At 40.9% G+C, this 24,790-nt stretch overlaps 2 protein-coding genes across 2 annotated transcripts in view; both read right to left on the bottom strand.

The window, feature by feature from the left end:
- Positions 1-987: 987 nt before the first annotated feature.
- Chd64 (transgelin calponin-3) lies at positions 988-11,559 on the bottom strand. Its single transcript, XM_076389203.1, has 4 exons — positions 11,396-11,559; positions 1,531-1,667; positions 1,244-1,448; positions 988-1,160 (listed from the first exon to the last, which is right to left on the bottom strand). The coding sequence occupies exons 1-4, from the start codon at positions 11,450-11,452 to the stop codon at positions 990-992; spliced, it is 570 nt and encodes a 189-aa protein (XP_076245318.1). The 5' UTR covers positions 11,453-11,559; the 3' UTR covers positions 988-989.
- Positions 11,560-15,357: 3,798 nt separating this feature from the next.
- LOC143185975 (dystrophin, isoforms A/C/F/G/H) overlaps positions 15,358-24,790 on the bottom strand; it is a 431,935-nt gene continuing 422,502 nt past the window's right edge. Inside the window, exons 44-54 of the mRNA XM_076389324.1 lie at positions 21,384-21,643; positions 20,673-20,831; positions 19,894-20,030; positions 19,024-19,224; positions 18,823-18,933; positions 18,413-18,740; positions 18,208-18,319; positions 17,390-18,028; positions 17,056-17,170; positions 16,635-16,742; positions 15,358-16,091 (exon numbers count right to left, since the gene is read on the bottom strand). Of these exons, the coding sequence (XP_076245439.1) occupies positions 15,991-16,091; positions 16,635-16,742; positions 17,056-17,170; positions 17,390-18,028; positions 18,208-18,319; positions 18,413-18,740; positions 18,823-18,933; positions 19,024-19,224; positions 19,894-20,030; positions 20,673-20,831; positions 21,384-21,643 (2,271 nt within the window). The 3' untranslated portion in view covers positions 15,358-15,990. The remainder of the gene's footprint in view (positions 16,092-16,634; positions 16,743-17,055; positions 17,171-17,389; positions 18,029-18,207; positions 18,320-18,412; positions 18,741-18,822; positions 18,934-19,023; positions 19,225-19,893; positions 20,031-20,672; positions 20,832-21,383; positions 21,644-24,790) is intronic.

Raw genomic sequence — 24,790 nt, 5'->3', positions numbered from 1 at the left:
TATTAACTCATATCACCGTTACATTATGAAAAATTTTCTTACAATCATCAAAAAATATTTGTACAAAATACTTAATATAATTGTACAGAGTGGGTTAAAAATTGTGGCGGAATTTTATGCTTCAAATTAAATTAAAATATATCTTTTCCAAGTGAAACATTGCCTTCAAAAGATATTGGTCTTGAAAATCGTCACGTGATTTACTCTAATTTCTCCCTTAAAAGCGAACCTTCATTCGAAATAAATTTCTTCTATAGTTTTAACTTAATCTGAGGCATAGCATTATTCCTACTCAATTGCACCACAGATTGCAACCAACTCTGCCATCATCCATCATTACACAATAATTATAATAGCTCATTTATCAATAATTATAATAATGTTCATTTCACGTGCAACATGAATTTTTAATGTATAATCTGGTTACACTGTAACTCGTAAAGGATTTCACAGTAACAGCAACAGAACAACTAGTCAGTCAGCCCAGTCGCTCAGTTTTCATAGTCTATATGAAATATTTAACAAATACACGAGCCACATTGTCCAAATGTAATCGGTGGCTGCAACTTTGTTCTTTACATTTGTAAACAAAAATTGGCATCTCTTCGAAAACGGGACGATATTTTTAATTGCTCCCAATACATTAACAATAATAATGTACTCCTCGAAAATGTATACACATATAAATTTTGAGTTTGAGCATTATGTAACATTTGAGACTGCTCACATCGCCGAAAACGGTGCAAAAGAATTTTACAGCAGATATATTACACGTACTTTCTATTGACTCCTAATATAAATGCATTCAAAGTCATCAGGTTTATCGTACAAGCTCGACTTCCTTTGTGCATCATTTTCATGAATTTGGACCACAACAAGAGAGACACAAATCTAGTACCATCATGGAAATAAAATAAGAGGAAAAGGATGGAGGAAAGGGGGGCGAGTGGAATTGGAATTTCTTCGAGTGACATTAACAACGAACGAGTTTACATATGTCTAGTGTTCCCAAAGTTAATACCACTCTGATTAGCACCCTTGTTACTACCATACTGTAAGCTAATTACACCCTGACCAGCCCTTAATTGCTCCTCAGTGAAGTTACGAATATTTTTGTCCGCCTCTTTGGGCCCAATGCTTGGTTTGCCATAGTTACCAGCCTGGAAAATATTAATAAATAATGAAAATCCATAGCAACCAGGATTTCCATCTAAAAAAATTATTAAATAAGTTGCTTTCATACTTTTCTACCGAGGGATTGTAAACAGATTACAACAGAGTTAAGATTTTGCCTCTCCCAGAGATCGACAGTCTGGAAGGTCTCCTGAGCTGGGACACCCAGTGCCCTCGCAGCTTCCAGAAAGGCGTTTATGTTCTCCATACACTTAAACGCGAGACTGGTTTTGTTAACTTTCTTCACTGAGCCCTCTTTGATATCGTTCACCAATCTGCAAGATAAAAATAACGATCGATATTCAAGCAGGTGTTCACACAAAGTTAACAAATATTAGTCTATGAAGCTCTAAGTACTTGCAAAGAAGCACCCCGTCCTTCAGGGTCTCGTAGAAGTTGTCCATGTCTCCGTTTGTGTTTATATTTTCGCCTGTGATGGTCTTGATCCATTCCAGACACTCTTGCGCCAATTCCTCGCTGTATTTACTGTTTATCTGCAACAGAGGTGATTTGCGATCGTCAATCAATGTGATTCTTTTTAAATTAATCAATAATTAATATTATAGCAGTAGAAGTTTAAGAATGATTATTTTTTAACTCTTTGAATGAAAAAAGTTTTAGTTTTTCTTTTCTTTTAATTTTATTTCATCAAGGGATTCACGAGATTTTCATCGATCTTCCAAGCTCGAAGGGTCAACGAGTCTCGAGCCGCTTGTTATTAATTATGCGGTGTGCCAGTGATCCAAGTAACACATCCTGTAGGGTCTGTGACACGAGTCTGTTCGCTCGAGTCACTGACCCAACTTGTTCGAACACTTCGTTCGTTGTTCCTTCTGCCCACGAATCTTTCCTGTCGTCAACGAAAGCAGCGTCGTTTCGGAGAAGGTTTTTGTGTCGCTCAAAGCCACTGACGACGCACTTCCGCCTACGCTCCCTAAGCCTAGAGGGTTTCCAGAAAGTGGATAGGTCTCCTGGCTTCCTTCTTTCGACCCCAGCGACGCTAAACAGCGTAGGTGTGATTTTAAAGCTGGATTTAGTAAACAGGAGTAATAAAAACAGTCTGGCTTGTCATGTCTGACTCTACTTCCAAGTTATGGGCGCTTCTGAGTCACAGATGATGTTCCTCCATTTTCTGGAACCGATTTGGGTCAAATTGTACAGGGAACTTAGGTTGTAGAATAAAGTAGTGTATATCTTCTATTCCTTTTATATATTTAGTTAGTTAAATAGCTGGCCCTTAGTCAATGAAGTGTCAATGTCAAAACGGAAGTAGTGCAGTCATTGCAGAGGGGTCATTGTAACCCTCCTGCAGAAGATTATTCAAGTCACAGAAACTGTGCACTGCTTCATCAATTTTAGTGGAGTATCTTTTGTAACAAAATGGTACAAAAAGATTTTGTAATACATTGTGAGAGAATAATGTATAAAATATAAAATATTAGAAAACAGGAAATGTTCTGTTCCTACTACAGCTGCTATTAAGACCTGACCACCTGTTTTGAAGCATCCTGTAACTATCTCATCACTTTGAATACCGATTTCGCCTACGTATGGTCTCTAGTCTCTGCTATTGACTTAAGCTACTGAATTACAGAAAGTTATGAGAAGATGTTTGACAAGATTTCTATTCAGAACTCCCTGGGGACTGCTGGAGAAGGTGCAATGGGCGCACAGTTATTCACGTGTACGGCTGCCTAAAAAGGAGAGGTTTGCAAACTCGGACCGTCGCATTCATCCCGGTGCAGTATGCATATTCCGTTAGGCATACGGTGTCTCGATCGTGATGCATTTCGTGTCGTAAAACGTTCAGCATCGTAGCCCCTTGCATGCAATTAGAATAATATACGACCTACATGGACCATAAACTGTTTCCTCGAAATGGAGTCTTGAATTTTCGAAGAATCTACACGAATAAATAAATTGTGGGTTGCATGTGCACTTTTCTTGGTTCGTACATTTTCCCCTTTTTACAGTTCCTGCTGTAATATTTCATTAGAAATTGAATTCTTTCGAATATAAATTTTTAAAGCAGCTAATTTCGGGATTTCTAATTGGTTCTTTACAAAAGCCAGGAAGTCTGCAGGAAGAACAATAGAGGTTCGTATGTTCACTTTCACCAAACGCATAGACCCATCGAAATTGCAGCTCTACAAGGATGTGTACACAGTGATTGTTAATGGCTAATGTGAGTAACAAGCTTTCACAGGAAGAGCCTCTGCCTACCTAAAACTTTGGTTCCCATTGGAATATTTCACGGCATCGTTGAGGCTCGCTCTCTACGAGTTAGTGAAAGAAATTGCGCCAGTGGCTCTGTGTACAGTTATTTCTTTCATCACTTTTTCACCTAAGTCCAAGTACGTTTCTTAATTATATCAATTGTGTTTACAAACGCGAGGACCTATAAATATAGCTTAGTTCCACTCTCTTTTCAAGCAGGAGTGACTAATTTCCTAATTACTCTTGAAAGAAGAAGGGACCTCTTGAATGGCTAGACACTGCTTCAACAAATTTCTTTTCTTTTTATTTGGAGCTAGTTTAAACACTCTACCACGTCAGTCATGCATAAACAACAGTCTCATTTACACGGTTCTAGATAATATTAATTTCCATAGGAGTAAAAATACTGACAAGACCTTTCAGAGAGTTTACGAACAGAATAGCTCTGTGTATAAAATGAATAGAAAAACAGCTTTACTTGAAACTGAAATCACTCTGCATATACTGAAGAATTTGTAGCAAACAGCTTGACAATATGTTTGCTCCACATTCGTATCTACATTAATCAGCGTGCATAATAGAGTCAAAATTATGATAATAACAGCCACTCTAATGAATGAAACGATGGCCACTTGTTGATTTCCTCATCAGAATGCACAGGTGCTGCACAGGGTGCTCTAACATTTAATTATGCACTCGTTAATATGTGTTCCAAGCTTTTCCCATGATTTATGAACATTTACGTTCAGAGAGCGATGCTAGGTAGATAAGGTTCAATATTGTTACAAGTGTCCTCTTGCAAACATTTTCAACGTTCCACGATAATCGCCTGGTGGTCTGCTATCTTCTCTGATACAGTGGCTACAATATAGAACACGATGCGATTTCTATATTTAGGTATTAGGTAAGCGTACGATAATTTCATTAACAGAAAAAGAGTGTGCGTTAATATGGCATATGTTCGCTGGGAAATATTCGCAGCTCGTGGTTGTCGAGTGGAATAAATACTGACTTGAGGAAAATGTGCTGCTAGGTGACTCGTAATACCTATTTGGTACTTAGTGAATTAATTGACAATATGATCTGACGTGACTTACTCGAAAAGAAGTCTCTGATTAGTCCTCATTGATATAGGTATTAATCTGTGGGGTCAATTTGGAGCAATTTATCTTTGAAATTTAGTTGAACTCTAGTAATGGATTCTCGTAAGACACTACAAATTCTCCAAAAATTCGAAAGCAAACAGAGAAGCTTGGGTACAGGGTCTGACACCTACTTATTCATATGTAGATTCCATTGCATGCCAAGCAATCTCGAAACCAACTCTGGAACCGGCTTTTGAAGTTCGAAGGGCGTGGGTGAAGCCCATTGTGGTCAGAATTGTGGGGGATTAACCCTCACCTAAATTTTTTTCTCAGTCTGTCTCTCATGGGACATACCTTGACACTAAAATGATAATTTTCTGATCTGGGACAGTAGAATTGAACCACTGAAGCAACAAATCGACTTTATCATTTATTCAAAACTTATTTATATATTTATCCTCATGAGCAGTGAACCTAATAATAAAAGTAGACAGAGTTGGCATCAGAGTGATTCAGTGTTACGAGTTGCAAGTGGAACCACCAGACCTAGACTCTTCCTGCCACTATCTCCACTTTCGTTTATTAACATAGAAGACCATATGCAAATTGTACTGATTACGTGATAAACGAAGGTAGATTGTGTCGAGTATAAGAGGCTCGAGCACGTTTGAGGGGCAAGTGTTCACGATTAAAGGATCGCCTTGTGCTCCTCCAGCAGCACTCGCGATAGCGAGACGCTTTTAATGGCACGCTCGCTCGTTCACGGTCATGAAAACTGGGTCAGAGGCCTGGGCATCGTTGAACCCATGAACGAACCGAAGGAATCGCCCCCAACTGCACAATCGTTTTCCTCGTTACACCAAGTCATTTCTGATTAATTTATAGGCTCGTAAAATTAACGTTGTTAACAGACTCGTTCATTGGATTGAGTACAAATCTCGATAGACGTTCAATCGACACGAATATTGCCTTCAGCTTTATTTGAAGGAAATCGAGCATAAAAAGATCAATAAGAAATTTTTGAAGATTTTCAATTCTGCGATAATAAAAATTATGATTGGCAATTATATTTTTTAGCAATTATATTTTTCGACAGAGATAGAAGAATCAAGATAAGTAATAGCCTGTAATAAAACTAGCAGTATTTGATCATGATATCACGCTTATTTAAAAAAACTATTATCAATCGAACTAATACATGAGTGATACGAAATCAGTTACACTCGATCGATTTCACGCTGGAGATATCAATAAAACTATTCATTAATTCACTTTCAGTTTCAATCATTCTTATTTCTGGTCTTCCTGAAATAGAACACACGTCTATCTAAAGAGAAGCACTTTGCATCGATCTACCTTGATCGTGGATACAAGGCGAACCACGCTTAAAAAGAAGCCCCCAGCTCGTCTGACCAGTTTCCATTACGGTACAGGCTCGCGTCAATGACAGAAGATTCCCTTCTGAAACCATCTCGACGCCTTCCATGGTATCCGGATTTAACGATCATCCCTTAAAAGGTGAGTCACTTTAAAGGAAGGCTCGATTTGATATGGGCTTAATCGCTGACCCACTTTCCAGGGATTGTATAACATTTTCGAAGCACACTTCAACGCGACACGAATCGATTTTCCATATTTTCCGAACTACAAAATGCCGTCAAACCACGAAACACTTTCTATATAATTCTGCGTAATTCAATCAGTCATACTGCAATTATGGAACACTCGAGACAAATCACTCATAGTTTTGTAGGTCTTTAATCCGCTCATCCTCTTAACAATGCTGTCACCGTGAGCGATGAGGTATCTTTGTCAGAAAAATCGTTGACCCACTTCGCAAGAGGCTTGCATTGAAACACCACATGGTTCGTCCACGTGCACGCGACAGACGTTTTCAATTGAGCCACCTTTCCGAAGGTTGCCCGCTTGCCATCGGCCATACATGGGCCTCTAAACGAGACGAAGCCCGAACAGGTAAGCCATCGCACGTGGAACTTTGCAAATTGAATGAAGTCACTTACTGCTACGCGTCACGGTTACACAATCGCTGCACAACTTTGGTTTAATCCATTTCACGGCTTTACACGCTCTTGGGCAGAATTTGTAATCAGATATGCCAACTGAGCTTCTATTGCTGTTGCTTATTCGAACGTGTAATTTAAGGCACTTTGCCTTCATTCGTAGAACTACGAATTCTGTCTGTGTAACTACCGACTACTGGCTACTGAAATTATTCTCTATTGAAGTTGAAGTAGATTAGGTAGGCAATGAAATTTAAGCGTGAGTCTAAAATGTAAGAAACTTGAGTTTGTTACGAGAATAGTCGTTTTGTAAAAATTGTATTAATTCTATGCTTTTTTATCAGTCTTTTTTTAGACGAAGTAAATTTTATAACTTAATCTTTTCGAGAGTGAATAAATAAATGGAACAGGAAAGACTTGACCGCTGATTCATGAATATTGATGAGAATCCTAACAAGATTCTGTTAGATATGAATTTATTGCATTCAAAGTGAAGTTCACGGCTGCTCCTCGACCGTGAAACGCGTTCTATCAATCGTGGGAATTTGCGAGTGTTAATTTAAAAGAATGCAAGGTCGTGAGGGGGAGATCGTGTCGAGGTTGCCACGGAATCTTGACAAACTCGGTCAGTCTTTGTCGTTTTTAATTGACTTGGGTGTATTCCTGAATCCCCTTAGGATAGACTGCACTTATAGTGAGCGAGGTTGTAGCAGTAACGGTGCATCTAAAACTGCATCTAAATTGCATCTCCACTCAAAATTAAATCGACTTTGTTTTATCACATTTTTCAGAATGTTTTAATTGCAATAATTGGAGCTACACGGAAGCTTAAAAAACAATGGTTTCCAAACACAATTCTCGTTCTACCTCAACATAATCCCTAGTCAACTCACGTAACAGGATAAGAGTGTATTGTTGCGCACAGTAATTTTAACAGAAGACACGATTACCCAATGTTTCCCAAACTTTTCCATCAATGAAGTACTTGAAATACACTCCAAAAAAATGTATGCTCCTGAAAAATGACTGAACCTCTAAATCCCTGAATTCGATTAAGATTCATCCAAAACCATTGCGACATAGACCACTTAAACTAAAACTTGAACCTTCTACTTTTTGGCTCCTCCAGTCAGACACTTTTATCATAAATTTTCTCGAGAGCTCTTCATCGAACTTCATCACCATCGGTTACTCAAGATTCCTCCAAGGCGCCCCGATGAATCACTGCGATGGAAGGAACCTCGTTTTCGCGAGGGGATCGCTCAGAAAGCAGACGTTGGATTCCACGTACCATGTATCTCGACTTACTTTAACGGAATTCGTGCTGCACGCTCGGTGTCCTTCGCCTCTATTGCCATGCTTGGCCTCGCCACGTCAACTAATGATTTGTGTACAAATTTATGTCGGTTCGCGGCCGCGGAATTTCGCGATACGCGGTTGCAACAGCGCCCAAGGTCCTACCGAAACGATTGCCTCGAGCGCAGATGATTTCTTCAAATATTTGCGCTTGGAATCTTTAGACAGGCTTTACACTCCAAAATACGTGCTAGGTACATGATGGTTCTAGATACAAGAACGCTATGCGCAAGAAATAGAAAATTTCAGGAATTAGAAATTTCTGGTGAAGGTGCAAAATTTAGTTTTGGTTTAGATGGCCGAGGCAAATTCGGTGTTTAGAAATTGAAATTCAGAGGAATTAGCAGTTAAAATTAGTCTCAAGTAGTAGTTGACAGTTAAATTGGAAGAACTGTTCAATTTTGTCTCAAAGAAATTAAAATTTTAAATTTGAATTTGAATTTGAATTTGAAATTTGAAACTTGAAATTTGAAATTTCAGTTAAAAATTGTGGCAAATATACTTCTAAAATTCCTTTGCATTTTCGTTCTACTGTACAGAACCTCTCTGCGCGGAGACTTGAATGAGGGAGTAAGACGATGAAGAGCGGAAGTCAGTGTATTTCACGAAAACGATAGAGAGCTCCAGGACGACTGTTAATTGGACGCCGATGATTGAACAGAGGAGAAAAAATTGTAAGAAGAATGGGTTCCCCGAAGGTGCCTTCAGCTATTCGCTCCTAAAACGGAAACCACTTTACGCTGCTTCCGGCGGCTAATACAGATATCCTCCTCGGGGATGAAGCACGCCTATTTTTAGATCCAGAGCATAATGCTGCACATTCATGGCAGCCACGTTCACGGAAACACATGGCTGTAATTGTTATCTCGATTTTCTAACGAAATATCCTTCCTGTATGTCCATCAGCCAAGAGAAATTACATAGATACTATTAAATAACAATTACTAAACACAGTGTCAATTACCTAGGACTACCATAACAGAACATGTTCTAATCGAATTATAATTGACGGTAGGTTAGCAAAAATAGTTACGTCACAGGCGACAGAAAACGATAAAAGCGTGACTCGTGGAAACGAGGCTCGAGATATGTCCACGCAGTATCAAATTCTTGACACTGTCGAACACGTAGACCACAAACTTATTTCGTTCGATTAAGCTTTCTCAGAATTATTATAGAGACTGATAGACCGATAACAGAATTCCTAAAGTATTATATTTCTATTCCCTGAAGTACCTGATAAAAAACTCAACTTCTCACAGTTCAACTTCCCTTTCTTGTTTGCAACTAATTCTAAAAATCTTCAACTCCCTTCATAGAACAATTACATTATAATTACAATTACAGTAAACACGAGAGGGGTCTCAAAAGGGGAATTGCATTACTGTTAATTGCCCCTAAGAACAGCTGCTCCACAGACCATCTTCGAACCTAGGGACCCAATAATTAATGAAAAGTGGTCATGGGTTACGCGTGCCCCCAAGATATCGATAACAGTATTACCAATGACCTCTCATCATCTCGAAATATGCAAATGATCACAGCATCGACACGTTGCATAATGCTCTGGAATCTCTAAAACCAGAGTGCATCGCACTTTTATTACACTTCCACGTGCCCCTCCCCTCTCCTCTTTCGACCTGGCGTCTAATCGTGGGACGAAAGGCGGACTCGAGCGAAATGCATCGGGCGAACCCGTTGCATACCGATGACGATAAGCGTATCTTCGTAATGAGCATGAGTTTCTCCGCTAGTGCCATAATGAGCGTCCTTCGTGCTTGTTACTCGTCGATTGTCTCGCGGGAAACAAAAAGAACCGGTTTTATATTCGAACCCTATACACAAGGAGACCCTTGTGTCCAAGTCGCCCCATTTTCCTTCCCTTTAATTGAAAGATGCTGGGGTCTTGTCTTTCGCGATGAAACGGTGCTCCCCGATTGCAGTGTTATCAATCGTCTGACGTGGATATTTATGTGCTATTTTAAATGTGACACAGTTTTGGCTTTTATCTCCCATCAGGGGAGATTGGGACTCTTTTTATATTATGCGGACCAGCTATTAAACCGAGACATTACTATTTTTGTAGTAAAAAGGAGGGCAAGAAATGATCTTTCAGCAAAAAATTGATGAAGGATACAAATACATGGAGAGCCTCGTATTTATAATCCTAATAATTTGTGTGCCTGGACTATGAAACTCAGACATTAATATTTTTCGTGTAGAAATAAGAGCCTGAAATTCTTTCGTTAAGAAGAAAATTACGAAGGATAAAAATATACGGAGATTTTAATATACTGGTGTTTGCACTTGTGAAAACATCGAGGCTCGACTTGGGCCCAAGAGAAACCGTGACTCTATCGCACAGTAACGCAGGAGAAAAATATTAGGGGGGCCACGGTGAAGCCATCGCGAAGTGTACCATGGCCAGCGAGTTTCGTGAGGGACGCTCCCTTCTTTGGCAACCGAGTCTCATTTTAATTCCCGGGGCCGAAAGAAAGGATCGCCCTGCAGCTGTTGCTCGGCGCGCGGGTTCGTCGGAAAGGTGGGCATATCTCAGGTGTTCATCGGGCCGACACTCCTTGCTTGGTTATCAAAATATTTTGATAACGATTCCGTGGAGCTTTCCGTCTGCACTAGGCTTATCTGCAACGCGTTATCCATTGCACTATTTCACGATTCTTTGAAAAGGCTACAGTGTTCGATAATCTCGTTTTTTTTTCTGTTTGGGATATGATAAGTTGGTTTTCTTGATTGATAAAGAGATTCGCTTTTGATTGGTGAAAGCGAAAAATATTTTATTTTTGAGAGGACTGAGTTGTTATAATATTAATATGTGTTGTATTTGGTGGGTATTTGAAATTGTGTCTGAATTATATTTTAATTGTTTTCGGTTTCGGTATTCCAACTATGGGATTACTGTTACTCTGAGATAAACGACGTATCTCTGACAGTCGTCTTGTAACCCGCAAGCGACTCGTTAGGAATGACATCCAAGAGACACGTGAATCGATCCTACGTTGCCCGCATCACGAAGCGTCATAATATTTACTAGCCATAAATTCTTTGCACCACGTTTCCATACGAAGCAAAATCACAGGGGTATCCAAACATTTTGAAAATATTCAAGAAACGAAATTATTCCTCCAACCCTGTTCTAGTTAAATATAAAATAACAAACTTTCCCCCAAAATAAATTAGACGCTTCACGAAACATCAGTAGACACTCTGCCCATCGAATTCACACCAACTCCAGTATATGTTTCAAAATTAATTAAATACGAGCATCGACAATTCCCCATACACAATCAGAAACACCAATACCAGTTGCACCTCAAACTAGAGCATCGATCCCCCAAATACAATTCCATGCCCTATCCTTTACACGAGTTCAGGTGCAATGAACCCCAGCCACAGCGCAGGCGCTTGCACCCTCACTAGGTCGAATTCCACGGGGGGTGGTCCGCTCACTGGGTCACGGTGGCACTAAGCGAACGTGAAAGGCGAACACCCTCGAAAGAAAATAAAAAAACAGAAATGTCTCACCTTCCTCTGCGCCTCCGCCGCGAAGCCAGACTTGGCAGCTCTGTTGCAGGCCATCATGTGCACCTGGTCGGTCCTCACCGGTTGAAAGAGGGGTATAAAAACGTTCCAACGAACTGAAGTTACGATAATAGAGATCGTAGTCCTCGAGGGGAAACCGAACGACGTTCACTGTTTGACAGACGCGGCTCGACTGACGCGTCGCCGAGCGTAGCGACGATCGCGCGCCGCGCTGGAGAGAGTCCTTTCGTCGCTTATTGGTCGCTGGGTATCGAGTTTTCGTCTGACGCTGTGACACGTGACCTCCGTTCTCCAGTCTGGCACGGGGATGACGTCAGGCGGCGTCCGGCGAATTCCTGGAGCCACTTTCGTGCCGCCTTCGAAAAATTCTACTGTGCAGCCGGTTACGCGTAACGTTTACGATGTAACGGGAGGAACGATGATTCCCTGTGGTAATATGAGCTGTAAAGGGAATAGGATGCTTTTATAGGAGACTTCTCTTGAGGAAACATCAATTTTCGGGTGATGAGAATGCATTTTACTGGCTAGATGAGAAAATAACTTCTTTTTCTTTTTTTTTTGAGATGGTGGGGGGAGGTTTGAAGTCTAGTTAGTATATGTTCTACTGATATAGTAAATGAAATTTTTTTAAAGAGAAAATTGAACTAAAAATTTATTGAAATTTTTTATTATGCTTCCATGTGCCACTTTATATTATACCAGTTTTTATTTTTCTTATCTATCGATCTCCTAACTTAGTATTCATAAAAAGAAGTCACGCTAAAAAAGAACTGGTCTGGTTTTCCTTTTACACAATGAAGAAGCATTTTCCTTCAAATTACAAATTCAAATTCTAAATGGATTTTATCGCGAGTTGGGTACCGCTCATTGATATACCAGCTTTTTTATGTATCACTTTTTTACAACCGCTGCTTTGTTAATTTCTTACCACATGACCGGCGTCCGCTTGATTTGTGTATACCGATGACGCCAGCTTCAGATGTAGACCGATGAGTTCTTTGAATGGCACTCACGTCGAAAGTCTAAAAAATCGTCACTAAAGATTGTGTTATCTCTTTTTAAGGCGTTGAATTATCGCATGCGAAACGATTTTCGTATCTTTTATTTATATTCTGTTTCCCCTGAATTTGTGTATAAATTTTTTTCTTGGTAAAGGAGTTTCTGTCAGGTCGTGGAACTTTGCATGAGTGTGGACTGTAGGGTCCTTCGAGCAGCCTTATCCTGACTGCTTTCTTAAGCCCCTCTGTTGCTTTAGGTCGAGAACTTGTTCTGGAAATGGAACTGGCTGTAGGGCGACAAGAAACTTTTTATGAGCGTATTTTTTGTTATTTCTGGTCAAATAAATTTTAAATTCCTACTATGGGTAGCAATTTTTCCTGCTTATTTCATTTTTATATCCTGGATGTGTATGAAAATTTCATAATTCTTTCTTTTTAATATTCTACTTGAGTTTCTTTTTTAACGTTGAATACTGACTGAAAGGTTTAAACCAAATTTGAATATTATAAACTGTGTCCCATATAAGCTCCTTGCCCCTGTTCACGATAGCACATTGGCTTCCTCACATCTCTACTGTATTCTAAGGACGTTCAATGCCCCGTGAGAAAAGCATTGCCGTAACAGGAGGAACGCATGGAATTCACTTAATAAGTTCTTCGAGAGGCACAGGTTTCACATAATTCATGTAAAACACTGCATCGTGTTTTTTCTTGAGTTGGATTTGCCATTCCACTGATTTCATGCATTTACAAATCGTAAAACTGAAGAATTCAATCGTATGCTTGATGTAATAAAACATGATGGAACAAGGATTAAAATTGATATTTACGGAGTAAAATGTAGTACACTTTCTATTTGGTCATCGAGTAATGAGTGTTCAATGAAACCTGCCATAATAGGGAACGATTACGATCGACCTTCGACAATCTTAGCGTACGCTGAAATTTCTGCTTACGTATTTTCGTATACATGTCACGTATCGATGACTCAATCGGCTGTACTCAGAGCCAAACGAATGTATGATCCTTAAAAGCACGAATATGTTTACTTCCATATCGAGTGACTGGTTCATAGCGTTCAAAAGTTATAACTCGCAGTAAATATCCATAAATTCTATAAAAAGAAAAATTATAAAAAAAAAACAATTCTGTGCTACTCAAAATAAAAATACATGAAACATTTAAAAAATGTATCGAAAAAATTGTAATCATTTTTAACTTTTTTTACCCTCTTGGAAGATGCACTATGCAAAGAATTTTGAAGAAAAATTAATTTAAAGGAATTGGGGAGAGTTCGATAGAAATTGGGTTTCCTTTCGGGGGCACTGTCAAGGAAAAAATTCATCTCACCTGGACGAGTTACGCCACTGCGTGGGACGATGCACAGTGCAGTCGAGCAATGCACCAAGGTCGAGGCCACGCCGGTACCTGAGTAGAGTGCATCTTGCCTGTGTACGCGTGCGACCAACACGCGTCCCCTGTTCACGCTATTCGCCACACGCAAACCAGTGTTAAGTGCAAGGACCTCCCCTTGCGTGTTTCAGAGATACTTGCTAATTTGCCGAACGCGACTCCCTCGAGTTTGCTATGCAATTTGCGCAATAGAGGATCTATTTCTATTAGGCTGCAACCTAGAAAATCTAAGATCGTCATGCACGACTAGTTATGCACAATTAATGTAACTTTTACAGAGTGAAATTTTTTAAGATTGATCAATATTGCTCAAGAAAGATAAGACAATTCTAGTAATCAACCTGAAGTGTAAAAAAGCTTGTAGCCTCTAAGAATTTGTTCTCATGATCTAGGCCTACTAGATCAATTATAAAATTATCAGTTCTATTATCAAATAATTAATATTTTATCTATTTCACATGGAATCTTAATATTTTAATATTCTTTTCGTATATCATTTTTGCTTTGATATCTTATTTTTTCTTATGTATCAAGTTTCATCAAATAAGCTCAAACCGCGGGGAAACGATGTGCAATCCGATTTCAAAATCTTGATGACATTAGTGGAATTCAAGCCACTGGAATGTACTTCGCGACGCGCGAGTTCTTCGACTTCGGTCTTTATTTGTTAGATGATTCGCTTGATATATTCTTGATTTTTTAGCGAAAAAGATAAGATAGGACTATTTTTGTATTATTTTCCAGGGGAGTATCGTCTTTCAATATTTTACGACACTGTCGCGCATTCCAAGAGCAATCATGCTTGACCACTTCGATCCTTTCTTGCTCGTCGATTCACTTACGGTTTCCATCGAAGGATGATTAAAACCGGATCGAATTAAAACCGGTCAAGGTGACGTCCTTGCTATCTGGACAGTCTCCTGATCGAGGAATTCGGTTTTCTGAGAGCTCGTCGATCAATTTGAAGCGACTGAATAATTTTTATCGAATTTCCAGAATTTTTCTACAGCGATTGCTTGAAATTTGGAACTTGAAGTTCGGTTCTTGAAAACTGCGGGAACGAACGATATTATTAGTACTATGGATAAAAATTGAAGGATATTACGATCAAGGATATTATTTTCTAGACAACTTTATTACATATCAGAATACAGCCTACAGCTTGTAAATTAGATACTTATCGATATACTCTTAAATATAAGTAACATCCGGCAGGCTTAAATAAGAGACATTGCCATCTAAAATCCATTAAAAAATATGAAAAAACGATTGTAACCGGATAAAAAATAAATTTGAAAGTCATAATGCACATTGCTTTGCTTCGTTATCGATTACAAAAAGTCCCCAGTGTACGAGTGTATGTATATGATGTATGTACGGGTGCGTACGTGTTATGCGATGATATGTCTGTGTACGTGTGTGTATGTCGATGTAAGATTTAGGATTTTTCAGCAGATGTACGGAAGGGTATAATGGATCTCCTCTCACATTCCTCTCCTCTCTTTCTCTTAATCTTCGTTCTTACGTGTCGTCTAGAATCACAACATGTACATCGTGTTATGTCTGAATAATGTCGAGGAAGAGCCCGTGGCAGTGAACAGAATGGGTATGTAAATATATAACCTACGGTCCTATAATAGATTATGTGATTTGATACATTGCTTTTGCATGCATTTCGTTAATGATATTTCCTTTTCGTGTAATTCTTTATAATTCATTATAATCCATTCTTCGTTCTCCTCTTCGTAATAGTTTTTTTTTTTTTCGTTAACTAGCAAGCATTAATAACAACTGATTTCTTTCATCATACGATTAGTTTCTCAATGATATGATGTGTCAATATGTAGTAATGTTTAGTCCCAGGGAACCGCCCGAAGCCAAACCATAAGTCGTCTTATTGATATAATTTAGCTATACAACGGTGTATATCAAAACTTATAAAATACCCAAAACCACTTGCGGCGGTCCCCCTGACCCTGCATTTGCGCGATAATACCACCTCTCTGATATGCGTTAGAGCCAGACTCTTTATTGGTCATTGATTATGTTTAAAGTTCGTAAAGTATCTCATATGTATGTATTCATATGATCGTTCGAATTGATATTTCGGTGACACATTCTCGGTTATCGTTGAAACTTAAAGTATCCTCGAGTATGGTCGCGTAGTTACTTAAAAGCAGGTGGTGGTGCCCTTTGTCCATTCGTTTTCGCAGAATCCTCGCTGGTCATGACTGTTACCAGTTCACCGACAGCTTTTCCTAAGTCTCCTAAAAGGAGAAAGTTGACATCAGTCTCTCTTCCCACAGACTGCAAATTTCTTAATCATCCACAATTACTTATCGTTAAATACACAAACACAGTTATTTACACTCAGGCGCTTGCTTCCAATTCACCACATGCACACACATGAATAGCGAGAAAAGTGTCTGGCAGAATATTTCAGACATTTATATGACTCTTCAGACGTGAAGAAGCAATGAAACGAGAAAACGAGGAGAAATTTGAACGCAACATGTTATATGATATTTAAATTCCTAGTTCCTAGTTATTCAGTGATTTTGATGTTAAACACTAAACGATTCCCGATTAAATGAAACTAGACACGTTTTATAGTGACTGTGTGGATAGGAAATCCAGCAGGAAAAGAAGCGTTGATAGTCTCACCTTACATCCATCCTGTGGCGTGAAAAACAGGAAAGCATTGTTATTGTTAAGCAGAAATGAGTCGTGCACTGAACGTTCGACGTTGCAAGTTTGATACACTACATGAATGATCAGACAATTAAATAGTACACGAAGAAGGAACGAACCTGCCATGTGTAAGAGATTACCCACATTATGGGCAACGCTGTGAGAATGCGGTGGCGGTGGTGGCCTCTCTAAACTGCTCACTCTTCCCTCGTTCGAGCCTCCACCACCTACGCCCATACACCCATACCGATAAGCTTATGCTAATTTCGTTGGCACATTGTCAAACGCGCATTAATATGCAGTTAGTGTAGCGCTGGCAGAGTTATCCTGCGTCCCCTTATTTTGTATACGATTCTATTTTAAGTATGCCCACATTGTTTTCTCCCCGCGTATGATATGTGTAGCGAGGGATGTTTAAGCTATGTGTGTGGATAAAAACTGAGCGAGTGTCGTGGACTCGAATCTTGAAATAGTACTGGGTTTGATCCGTGAGAGTGTACCAAAAGTATAATACGTAAATTTAGAATAAAACTGACGTACCTGGAGAATCGTGGTAGTGCCCATTCATCTTCGCGGGAGAGTCAGTTGCTAGCTGAGACGCCGTCACGCTTCGCGTCTGCAGCGTGCCCGTCTTCGATGGGGAAGAAGCGTTTGGCTGTAAGAAATATTCAATATTATAGATTCTTTGAGAAAAATATAATACTGTGCAGAGATGAAAAGAAATTTAGCAGGGGCACAAAGCATCAGATCCAATTATTCAATTAAAAAACAACGAAGAGATTCTACCGGGTTCAGACCTCTATTCCTTCCACAGAACTTATCTCTGCACGGAACACTACTTAAATAATTCAAAGATCCATTCAAAGGACGTTACCTCATCAAGAAGTTGTCTAAGTCTCTGCAACTGAGCCTCCAGCTGACGATTATGATCCTCCAGTATCTGCATGCGCGCCTCCAGTCTCCCCTTGTGCTGTCTCAACAACTTCGCCTCAGCGATCATGTCGCAATCAGGTTGTCTATTCCCATGTCCATCTTCGGGCGTCGAACCCGGCGTCTGTTTCGAGCGTAATCGTTCGTACTCCGCCTGCAGCGTCGCGTTCTCCTCCTCCAGTTCGCGGATCATCGCCTCCAGCTCTTCCCTCTGCTCGGCGTCGATCGCAGCCATCACCTGGACAGGACTTCTGGGCACGTTCACATTATCGCCGCCGTTGAGGCTCTGACAGTAATGGGCGATCAGCTGGTGCTCGTCGTCACTGTCCGGCGTGGAGTTGCTTCTTGTGCGCGACAGCTCGACTTCCGCCAGCCTGGAGGCGTACATTTCCAGTCGAGAGTGCATGTCCTGGCTCAGAGAGCTGTGCTGAGGCGACGGAGCAGGACTCTCCAGCGCGTCACCCTCGAGGACAGTCTGCACTGGGAGGTAACCGACTCTTGGGTGCTTCTTGAAATATCTTTTCGACTTGAATTTGTTCCTGAGAGCCCTCGTGAAGTCGCGCACGTCCTCACCAGACGTGGTCTGTGAGAGAAATAAAGGGGTATTGTCGAGTTTATGCACGATGTTATTTTGTTAGATTGTAAACTAAATTTCAGCACATATTTCACTTTAATCGCAATTTTGATGAATATTTACAATAGTTCTGAAATTTAGCTTGCAATCTAATATATTGCAAAGATATATTACGATTCAGGACTCACCGCTGTGCAGTATTCCTGCATCGGATGTGTCAATTTGTGGTTCTTTGCCTTGCGTCCCGAGAAGAAGCAGTTCTGGCACATGTCAAAGTTGAAGCATTTCAAGCATCGGTACCTGAAACAAAAATAAAGGATTGTATTCCAGGTACATCCGACTTCAAACACTTTAACTATGAAACTAAGGTAGAATATACAAATTCTGCTTTACCTGAACCCAGTGATGGGATATTCCTTGCATATGTTGCATTTCGCTTGATGCTTGGCGCTCTCCGCCGCGGAGAGTCGATGAAGCACAGGCAACCAAACCATGCTCTGCGGCTCTTGCTGCAGCCAGCTCAAAAAGTGTACAGCCTCTATTTCATTTTTGTCCTTTCCAGCCTTCTCGAAGCAGCTACGAACGCTGGGCTCGATGTTCGACCCACCGAACGCGGCCACTTCACCCAACTGCCTCGGCACTTGAATGCAGTCGTGCAACAATAAACCCAGTTTCCGTTGATCCACTAGTCTGTTTGGATCGGCGATCAGCCGAAACAGATCTGGAACAATCCCATGCTCTATCACACACCTTGTAGCACTTGGGTTTGCGATAAAAACAAGAAGCACGAACGTGAAACTTACATCTATACTTTTCTTCCAAGTGACCCTTGCATAGCAGAACCAGACCCACTTTGAAAGAGAGCACGCGAATCTGACCAGTTCGTTGACTGAAACAGAGGGAAATGTTTTGATAAGCGTGATAATGTTCGGGGAAGGAAGCTATCTGATTGCACAAGGCTTGAGTTGACTGACAGACAATAATGGTCGAGTACACTCACCTATCGTACACGTTGAGGAGCCAATTGATGGCCAAATCGATGCACAACGGCACGGACACCTGCGTTGGATTGTCAGCCGTTATCACTTCGTAAAGAGATGTTAGCACTGTCACCATGTCGGGAATGTCGATCAGCTTGTCATTCTGAGCGCGTAGACCGTGTGAGTCGAACTGCTCTAATGCGGTGGAGAGACTCAGCATATCCACTGTAAAAGAGGACGTAAAGATCAAAATTGGGAACAAGATTCTTTATTTCATTGGATATAAAAGTTAATTGAATAGAAGACAGAGTGGAAGTGTTTTATTATAGTGTCGCGTCGGTAAAAAATCTGCAAGGGTTGAATTTATCACTCACTTGACGTTGCACAGATTTAGATCACAAATTAGTGGAAAATTCAATATTTTTAAAGTTTGATCTTAGACCACTTTCACATAATTACAGGCACTGATTTAGGAGGACCAAGACTGTCATTCAGAATGTTTGATAAGATTAACGTGGGATGAGCCTAAGTTGACTTCGAAAGATATCACCCGCTACAAGCTCACCAGAGCAGAGTTTACATCAAAGAAACACTGTATTGGCCTAGTAAGTGGAATACTGTTTCCACTTAATCTTACAAGCAAGAGTATTCAAAGACAAGTAAAAAGAAAACGATCTAATCTCTTCAGAAATAAAAATAAGTAATCGGTGTCGACTAATAGAGCAAAACAGAAGTACACGAAAGACTGTATCCATCAACGATGATGCATCGCGTCGTCACAGCCAGACACGTGATTAATCGAGAAAATTATGACGATTAATGAACGCGCTGGCTGGAAGAGACAAATCGTCGTCGATGATGGCAAATCAACGAACAAAACCGGCTGGTACTCACAGCAGAGTCGTTTCTGCACGGTGCGCAGCTTCATGGCTGTCCTGTACGCGGAAAATCGTACTTCGTTCAGGTCCGCCAGAGAGGACATCAGCTCTATCATCTTCGGATGATCCCAATGGGTGGTCTCCGACTGATGGCTGCAAGACGGTTCCAGGGATTAGGAAATGAAACGTCGCCCGTGAATCGCGGTGGCTTAAGAAATTAATGAAATTCGGTAACAGGAAGGGTCGTCGTCCAGATAGAACTTGGGGAAAGTCTAGTCGCGGTGAAGTTTGTTTAATCTTTATTAAATCCTTGGCACCGAGCTGCGTTTTAAGAATTTACGACCCGGCGAATGGGTAGACTCATGGGATCTGGGATCTTCAAAACTACTTCAACCGAAATTAAATTGATTTTAATCCTCCCCTGGATGGGGCATGGTCGAAATTCGTGAAATTCTTCCAAAGCTTCTTATCTGAAGCTCTATATGTTTTAGATTCTACCTGATAAGCTCTTAACAAATAAGTAGATTCTACTGTCGTTCGAGGGATCAAGTTAACTATTGCATGAGTCTTTGTTTCCAGTCACAATCTCCATCCTTTCGTCTCCCAAACACGTCTAGTTAAATATCCTCTCTTTGGACGTTAAATTTAGATTACTAGCGAATTCTCCTTCTGTTGTCCCGAATCACAATTGTCTCATCAATTATTCGTTTGCTCGGCCGTTAAGATCACGCTGGATCCGGCAGGTCCTCGTAAATTTAAGGGGGACTGTCTGAGGTGCAAAGGAAGATCGATTACTTGATATAGTAAGGCACTTTGGCGGGTGTGAGGGCTCTCTCCCATGGTGGTTCCACGCTGCTCGCGAGGAAAGCCTGGCTACCCGGAGTGCTGCCATCCTTTCCAAATCCGCTTAGCAACTTGTAACGCTCGTCAACCGCCACTTGCAGCACCTTCCACCTGCGAAAACACATGGAAAAGTTACCTTTCGTCTCCGCCATCCGAACGACGTCGCGAAATCCGCGGAAAAATAGGCACTCTGCTGGGACGTTGAGCGGAAAAAAGTCCTCGAGCTGTGGATGTAGGACTTGGTGAAGGTAAATAATGAAGTGAGAAAGGAAATTTCGTTGTAATCTACCTCTGACTTCCATCGAGATATAGAGTATTGGAACTTTTTTAAAAAATAAGGGAAGTAGTTCAATTCTCTTTGATTGGAATTTTCATGGTATGGTAAAATACTCCTTCATTTTTAGAATAAATTTGACCCTGTCTTACAAATTGAATCACTCACTTAGAATGAACTTCAGCCCACAAGAAGTTTCATACTATAGGTACAGTAACTTCGATCATTTTTATCTCCAAGAATTCTATCATATAGGAAAATCGAAGGATAACGCGTGTGTCCCAACTTTCTTGAATAAAGAACGTTTTTCCTTGAAGCCCGAGTCTATGGCTTCAAGAAAAACGGGACGATAAATCTCGGTCGACAAAAGGTTCGAAAGTTGTACGTACCTGGTGTTGAGATCTTCGAGTTTCGCCAGCAAAGCATGAGAAACGATGACGCTGCTCGAGGCGAAGACGCTCGCCTGATCGTTGGCGTCCTCGATGTTCCTCTGGATGGGGACTAGTCGTTCCCCAAATTTCTGCAGTTGCTCGAGCAATTCCGTCGCCTCGTTCGCGTCGCTGGGGTTCTGCCAGCCGCTCTGGATCGCCTCTGCGGCGGCCATCCGCGAGGACAGGTCCTCGAGCAACTTTTGGAAGACACATATTTTCTGCAAATGGAAAATCATCTCTCTTTTCATCCGTCCCCCACGAATTCTGCATCGATGACTCTCGAGCCACTCTCCCCGAGGGTTCTACGAGGCGGAAAAATCCTCGTCCGTGGTTTCTCGTTTTTCAAAAACCTTAAACGTTCTCGCAGCGACGCGACTTTATTACAACGTTAAACGCTCTTTTTCTGCCGGTCCTCTCGCGGGGAAATTTTCCCTTAATCCCCTCCCACCGTGTATCTCGCAAATTCCGTGGAACTATGAGAACTAATTTTTCCTCTTGAAAAAAAAGGGGAGAAGAATGTAGAGGAGTAGGTAAGTTTGAAAAAAAAGAGGATGTAATTGCGCGCTGCAGGTGCATCGCTGCACCTGAGAGGGGAAGAAGGTCGTAGAAAGTTGGACCTCGTTAAAACGTTCAAGTTTTTCCCTCAGCGCTTTATTTTCTATGTTCTGCTGGGAAACGAGTATTAACCGCCTCAGGTTGAATGAATCGCTTTGTAAGCTTGTTCGTTCACAATTTCATGCACTGACTTCCCTAGATTTTCTACTCCCTGGGTTTCAAGTAGGAGATGGGCACTGGGAGACTCTGATGGGAGAAAATTTCGAGAATACTGAAACTTTGTCTAATGCTACATTTCTTGTCGCCTTTGACGAGTTATTTTCATTTAAATGAAATTCTAAGCATTACAGGTCTTTGCTTGAGTTAAACTGGGGTTATCTATTTTTAAGGAAATTTGAACTTGCAAAAAGTACAGAATGGGAGCTCCAAAAAATGTCCCAAGAGTCCCAAAGAGATCAAGTTAAACCAGACTAGTAAATTTGATTGTGAGTTACATCTCTACTTAGTCAATAAAATAAGTAGAATAAGAACACGTGAACAGACATGTTATGATTCTTCTCACTATCTTACTATTTACACATGAAATATTCGGGCAATTTTTATTACTCAAATAATCATCTTGGTAAAATTTCCATTCGAACCAGTTTGAATAATAGGGTCCATCTCTGTTTCCACCTGTGACGTAATCATAATTCCACTTGAACGATACCAAAGCCCACAGAATAGCAGCCTGATCAAAGGGAAGAGATATTTCGACGAAGACAATGAACTCGTTCTCCTGTCGGCTCGTTCCCGCGGTCAGGTTTGAAAATAGTGTTTGCCAAACGAGCAGACACAGTTTCTGCAAGAACTCATGTTCACGAAAAGAAAGTTACAAGCGTAATTGTTGGCCCAGAAGTTTATGGTCATGAAAACCACATTTATGGTTTACCGCGTTTCGCGCGCCCGTACCTATACGGGTCAGCTGTGAATAATCGCTGCCATTAAAATTCGTTACAAATTGCGGAGAAGTCGGTTGTACTTTGTCGTCGGTGAAAAGAAACTCCGACTGCATCACGGTAAATATAATTTTGATGGGCCCGACGAGAGTGCCTTGGCTCCCAATAAAAATGCCATGAATGGCGGAAATGGAGACTGAAATTCTCTCCAAAATTCTCCAGCTTTTTCTCTCACTTTCAACAGAGATCGGGAACGAGATTACCTCCAAACTTGTAACGAAGCAGAACAAGGCCATTTTCGAAATTCCCTTTTCGTCAACTCGGTCGCCGCGGAAGTTATCCCAACTTTTAATCAGGGTAATTCGCGAGAATCGAGTTTGCTAAGTGCTGTTTAAATGCAATTTAGATAGCAGACGATGAGTAGCCAGTCTATCTAGTAGCTGAGTGTCCCTTAGGCCTGTCCGATGAGACGAACGAATGCGAATATTAAATCTCTCGCGATGGGAAGGGACACAAGATTCTTCCCCTTGACTGAATTTTTCAACGCAGACGACTCGACTGTAAAAATATGCTTCATCGAAGGTAACGTCTGTTTTCTTCTCCCAGCGAGAAAAGGCGCGAACGATTTTCCTTTCAACGTGTCGCACAATGAGACAGGCTCCAGTCATCAAGGGACGCGCCCTTTTTCCACTCTGATAAATTACATCTAACGCCAGGAACGACGAAACGGATTGCATCATGAAGTCGGCCAGGACAAAAGGGGGATGCAACAATGACCCTTAAACAACACCTAACATCCCTTTCAGCCGGTTCCGACGACTCGAAAGCACCCAGTCGCTCTTTCCATTCATTCGATTACCTACTATTCAACTGTTCCGCCCCTTCCGCCGAGCGTTTTCCTGGTTAAGTCGCCACCCTTTCGCGGTCGTAGCCCGACACGGGAAACGGAGGGGGCTGCGACACGAATGAGAAGCGAGAGGAAAATGGGAAAATTGCAGGGCTGCTAGCGCATTCGCGCGGACCTTTCAGCTGTCGTTTACTGAAGGGGGGAGAAATAATTCTTGATTCTGCTTTGAGATGCAATCTTTGCAGCGGTGATTTTTCTTGGGATTGGAAGAATTTTATTGGATAGGAGAAACGTGGATACAATGGGGAGGTTAATTAAGGTGAAACGTAGAGTAATGGGGGTGAAAATGCTCCAGCAAACCCGAGCAATGACCACTTGCTGCCCAGATTATGGATCAGTGGTGGTCAAACTACATTTGGTATATTCGAAATACAACAGAAACGTAGTCTCCATGGAAATGGTTTCATATAATAGTATAGGTTGTTCAATAACAAATATTGGAAATTTTAAAGGGTGATTCTACTTGCCAAAATTGAAGAAAAATCAAGAATGAGGAAACTGTATTTGAGGCTGTGTTCCAGAATTATTAATTTAGTCAAAAATGCTTGAAGTGCGTCTGACTGGGTAGGGGCTTATTCTACTGACTTCGTTATACCTGACTAGGAACTTAATCTACTGATTTTTCGGTGTCTGGCTCATGACTTATTCCACTAGCTTTACTTTCTCTGACTTGAGACTTATAAAATACATTTCATAATAATATCTTCAAGGGGTAACAAATATCTCTATTCAGATACCATTTTGTTTTCATCCAACTGATAGAAATATAAATTTACATAGACACTCGCAGTCTACTAACAATCGTTACCACAGTCCACATGTACCAAGTATACAACGACCCAGGAAGCGAATACTACGCTCAAACGACTCAAGAATTTGCGTTTCGAGGTTAAGGGGGTTCTCAATAAAGCAGCGCAGAGCAGCGAAGAAAGCAGGAGTAGGTAAAACTGTGGGGAAATAAGGGA

The sequence above is a fragment of the Calliopsis andreniformis genome, chromosome 12 (genome assembly GCF_051401765.1).
Source record: "Calliopsis andreniformis isolate RMS-2024a chromosome 12, iyCalAndr_principal, whole genome shotgun sequence".
NCBI classification, from domain to species: domain Eukaryota; kingdom Metazoa; phylum Arthropoda; class Insecta; order Hymenoptera; family Andrenidae; genus Calliopsis; species Calliopsis andreniformis.
This window is presented reverse-complemented; position numbering and strand designations above follow the sequence as displayed.